We start from the raw sequence: 4,011 nt of genomic DNA, 5'->3' as shown, positions 1-4,011 counted from the left end.
ACTGTGCTATGCAATGTCAGGACACCTATGATGGAAACTTAAATATTTGGGTGGAAAAGGGAGAGCACTATAAAAAAAGAAAAGGCTGTTTCTTTATAAGTTAAGGGGTTATTCGTTCAAGATTACCCATAATTTATTACATGTACAGAGAATGAAACTGCACTTATGTCCGGTTCATATTAGCATATGAAGTGAACTGGTGAAGTGGCATGACTGAAAAAGGCCGTTTTTATTTGAGCAAGAGGGACTTGTACATACTTTGCATACGGAGCTATTCCAATGAATGCATTTTTTCTCAGAATGTCAAAATGTAGTTGCAGGAATGTTTATATTTGCACAACAAAATAATAAACATTCCACTTGGTGATGTAAGTCAAATTTGTATCTTACAATTGTCGTTTATTAGAGCACTACAGTGCAACCTCTACTTTGTGTGTTTTTTTACTGTTAGAATATGCATAGTTAACAACTGAGTTATTAGAAACCAAAAAAAGATCTGTATTTTTGGGCAGTAAATAGTTTTACATTATAGTTGCCACCCATTAAAGATGCATTTCAATGTCCACTCCAGCTAATAAACATAATGCTTTATATACGGCATTGTGGTAAATATTTTTCAGATGCTATAATAAAAAATAAAATAAACATTGTGTGTTGTCTTTGTACAAGGGAGGCTTCTCATTGCACAGTGAAATTGATACCAACTTACCTTGTTTAATCATTGGCAGTAAAATGGCGATTACATTGTCTCTCCTACTCTTTCTTAGTCATCTGCAATAATACAGTACACCAGCAAAGCTTTTCTTAGCCATGGAACCAGAATATTGATGTGTGTTGTTGGCCACGAATGAAAGGCCACAGTACCTTGAAAAATTATACCATGTTGTTCGTTTTTGTAGATGTAATTTATATCTCTCCTGATATTGTACCATAGTGTCTGGTGGGGACTGATTTGGCCAGAGGAGGGCACCAAACATGTCTTTCACACCAACATGAATGGATATTTTACAGAATCCACTGGCAAATATACATTATATTTTTTTAACACCTTTTTTTATTGTCATGAAATATAAAGCAACTTACTGCGTAGATATTAAACAATACATCAAGGAGACATATTTCTTCAAATAGGGATTATCCATGCTACTGTAATAATACATATACATTATATTAAACTACACATAAAAAGCTCTGTATCAAATTTCAAAGCTCTTGGAAGCAAAGCACTGAACATTATGCTGAAAATCTTTAGTTAAAAAGATGATTGTCTCCTAATGGTATTCATACATGCATAGCATATGTTATATATGTGATCAGAATAGTCCAAACCTGATCATGCTATGGAATAATTACAGTATCCATAGCCTACCCAATAATATGTAAGACATAAATGCTTGATTTTTGCTTTCCTTCAGATTTAGGATACTGAAAATGAAGAACTATCTTTGCCTAAAACAAATACATTGGTGCTTGAATGCACACAGAATGCATAATAACTGTCCTCAATGCAGAAAGCCCATGGGACTGTTAGAGTGGATTAATCCACTTAATGACAAAGATTTGTCAAACAAACTCTGATTCCAGTTGGGTGGGTTTTCAGCCCTAGATCTGACACATTCCATTTACCGTCTGTCTTGCAGAGCAGGGACAGTGATTAGTGTAGCTAGTATGTTTACTCTAAGTCACAACAAGACGGATCTGCAACTGCAATCAATGCACAAGCAGTTGATAAATAATATGTGTATTTTGCAATAGGTGTCAAATCATGGCATGGCATATGCTATGTAAAGTGAAAACCAAAGCATAGCTTTACAAGCTCTCAACACCAATCAGAAGACAGAAAGTATCTCCTGAGCCAATAGGAAGTAAGTCTCCACCCCCTACGAGCATATTAATAAGCCCCAGACAAATAATGAAGGTTTATGTGAAAAAGCTCATATTGATTCCGACACCATCCGTATCAACTTTACCTCAGTTCTCTTATTGCACGGTCCTCTAACTCTTCATCATGGTTGATGCCTTCTGTGCCACCTGGAAACTGGTCGACAGTGACAACTTCGATGAGTACATGAAAGCACTTGGTAAGTTTTCATGACTTTACAGTTATAACCTAATAATTAGAAAAGTTATTTATTACCTGTATATTTGTTCAATGACATAATGTACAGTAGTTCGCGTCAGGTGATTCATTTTGCATGATCCCACCTCTCATTGCCTTTTTTCATTACTTTCACAGGTGTTGGTTTTGCAACAAGGCAGGTCGGAAATGTGACCAAACCAACCGTTATCATCGCAAAAGAGGGGGACAAAGTGGTCGTTAAAACCCAGAGTACTTTCAAGAACACTGAAATATCCTTCAAACTGGGAGAGGAGTTTGACGAAGCCACTGCAGATGACAGAAACTGTAAAGTAAGTGTTACAATATGGGATTTTTTAAAAGGGATATATGCACTGGACACTGCACTTGAATATAGGCTTTGTCAGCTAGAACAGCTCTTATATTTTTCACTGGGTTGGTTTGAGGAACCTGTTAAAGAGCCCAGTCCAACGTTTTAATTTATTGTTTCCAGCGTTTAATAATGCATTGACCAACATGTTTACTTGACAAATTTCATTAAATTTGTTTATATTTAGCCGCATTAGTAATATGTAATATGATCTGGATTATGAAACATTGGAACTTTGGAAGTATTGCATTTATGTCTTCATAGAATTTGCCATAATATATTGTAACTATATTTAACTTGTTGTTGAGAGCCATATTCTGACCTATTTGTCCCATCTGGTTGCAGTCCACTGTGAGCTTGGATGGAGATAAACTTGCTCACGTTCAGAAGTGGGACGGCAAGGAGACCAAGTTTGTGAGAGAAATCAAGGATGGGAAATTGGTCATGGTAAGAGCCTTCTTAAATGTATTCTGAAATTAGAGTTCCTGGGTAATATGGGTTTTGAAACAAGGTGATGGGGAAGCAAGGCTACACTAGTACTAGTACTAGAAACGGTGTAGAGGGTATTTCTATGCTGAAAGCCTTTATGCTGAAGCTGGTGCTGCTGAGCATAGTAGCATAGTAGCATAGCAGCATAGTTCTCAGCATAGAGATATATGCAAATACGTTTTTTTTTAAATGTGCATGGTCCTCATCAGTTTAACATTATGACTCTAGTTTTACATTTCCCACAAATTGTAAGAGTGACCTCTAATAGTCCATATTATGCAACTTTCAGTTCCAGTCTGACCTGACTCTTAAAATAAGAGTCCATCAAGCAATATCTTACTTTTCATTATGAATGTTATTTATACTGTATTTCATGTTTGATATCTTCAATGCACAGAGATGTATTTGTTATTTTATCTCATTCACAGACTCTTACATTTGAAGACATTGTGGCAGTGCGTACCTATGAGAAGGCATGAGCTGGGAGACATCACTAGTTAAATCATTTGAGTCCATTTTACTGGACTACAGCCAAGAAGTGTTTTGTTTTTACTGCATGCTGACCTTTGCACTTCATCCTTCCAAATGTTTTACAACATGGGCTGGAAGTCTTTTTTGTAAGACATTTTTATATATGTTCATTTGGTGATTGCTCATCATTTGTAAACCTGTGTGAAACATACTAAAATAAAAGAACATGCACTCAAAATTCAATGTTTTTACTCTATTATGTAAATGACTGTTTGATACCCATTGTTGTGCAATTTCCTCAACGTCAACATATTCACCCACTCAAGGATTGGGCATGCCTAGGAAACAGGTGTCTGCCACAATGTATTCATGTCATGACTATTCGATACAATATATCAGCAGAACTCAAGCTCACATGCCTAGGAAGACCATGTTGTAAAAGTGTTGCGAAGGGGCCTTTGTCTGTGCGGCTGTGTCTGCGTGCACTAAATATTATTTTGCAGAGCTGCGCCGGCGAAATCAATAGAGCTCGCCAGCTCGTAATCCTAAAAAACGCAAATGATTTACTTCTGTTTCGTTCAGAGATTCCTATAGAGAAAATAAA

The 4,011-nt window shown here is 36.4% G+C and overlaps 1 protein-coding gene across 1 annotated transcript; it reads left to right on the top strand.

The window, feature by feature from the left end:
* The first annotated feature begins 1,833 nt into the window (after positions 1-1,833).
* Positions 1,834-3,645, top strand: LOC110529571 (fatty acid-binding protein, brain). The gene is made up of 4 exons (XM_021611909.3): positions 1,834-2,081; positions 2,237-2,409; positions 2,793-2,894; positions 3,365-3,645. Exons 1-4 carry the CDS (start codon positions 2,009-2,011, stop codon positions 3,413-3,415), a joined length of 399 nt encoding a protein of 132 aa, XP_021467584.1. The 5' UTR covers positions 1,834-2,008; the 3' UTR covers positions 3,416-3,645.
* The last annotated feature ends 366 nt before the right edge of the window (positions 3,646-4,011 follow it).

The sequence above is a fragment of the Oncorhynchus mykiss genome, chromosome 8 (genome assembly GCF_057628025.1).
Source record: "Oncorhynchus mykiss isolate SJ-2025 chromosome 8, ASM5762802v1, whole genome shotgun sequence".
In the NCBI taxonomy this organism is placed as follows: Eukaryota; Metazoa; Chordata; class Actinopteri; order Salmoniformes; family Salmonidae; genus Oncorhynchus; species Oncorhynchus mykiss.
Note: the sequence above shows the minus strand (reverse complement) of the source record. Positions and strands in the feature narration are given on the sequence as shown.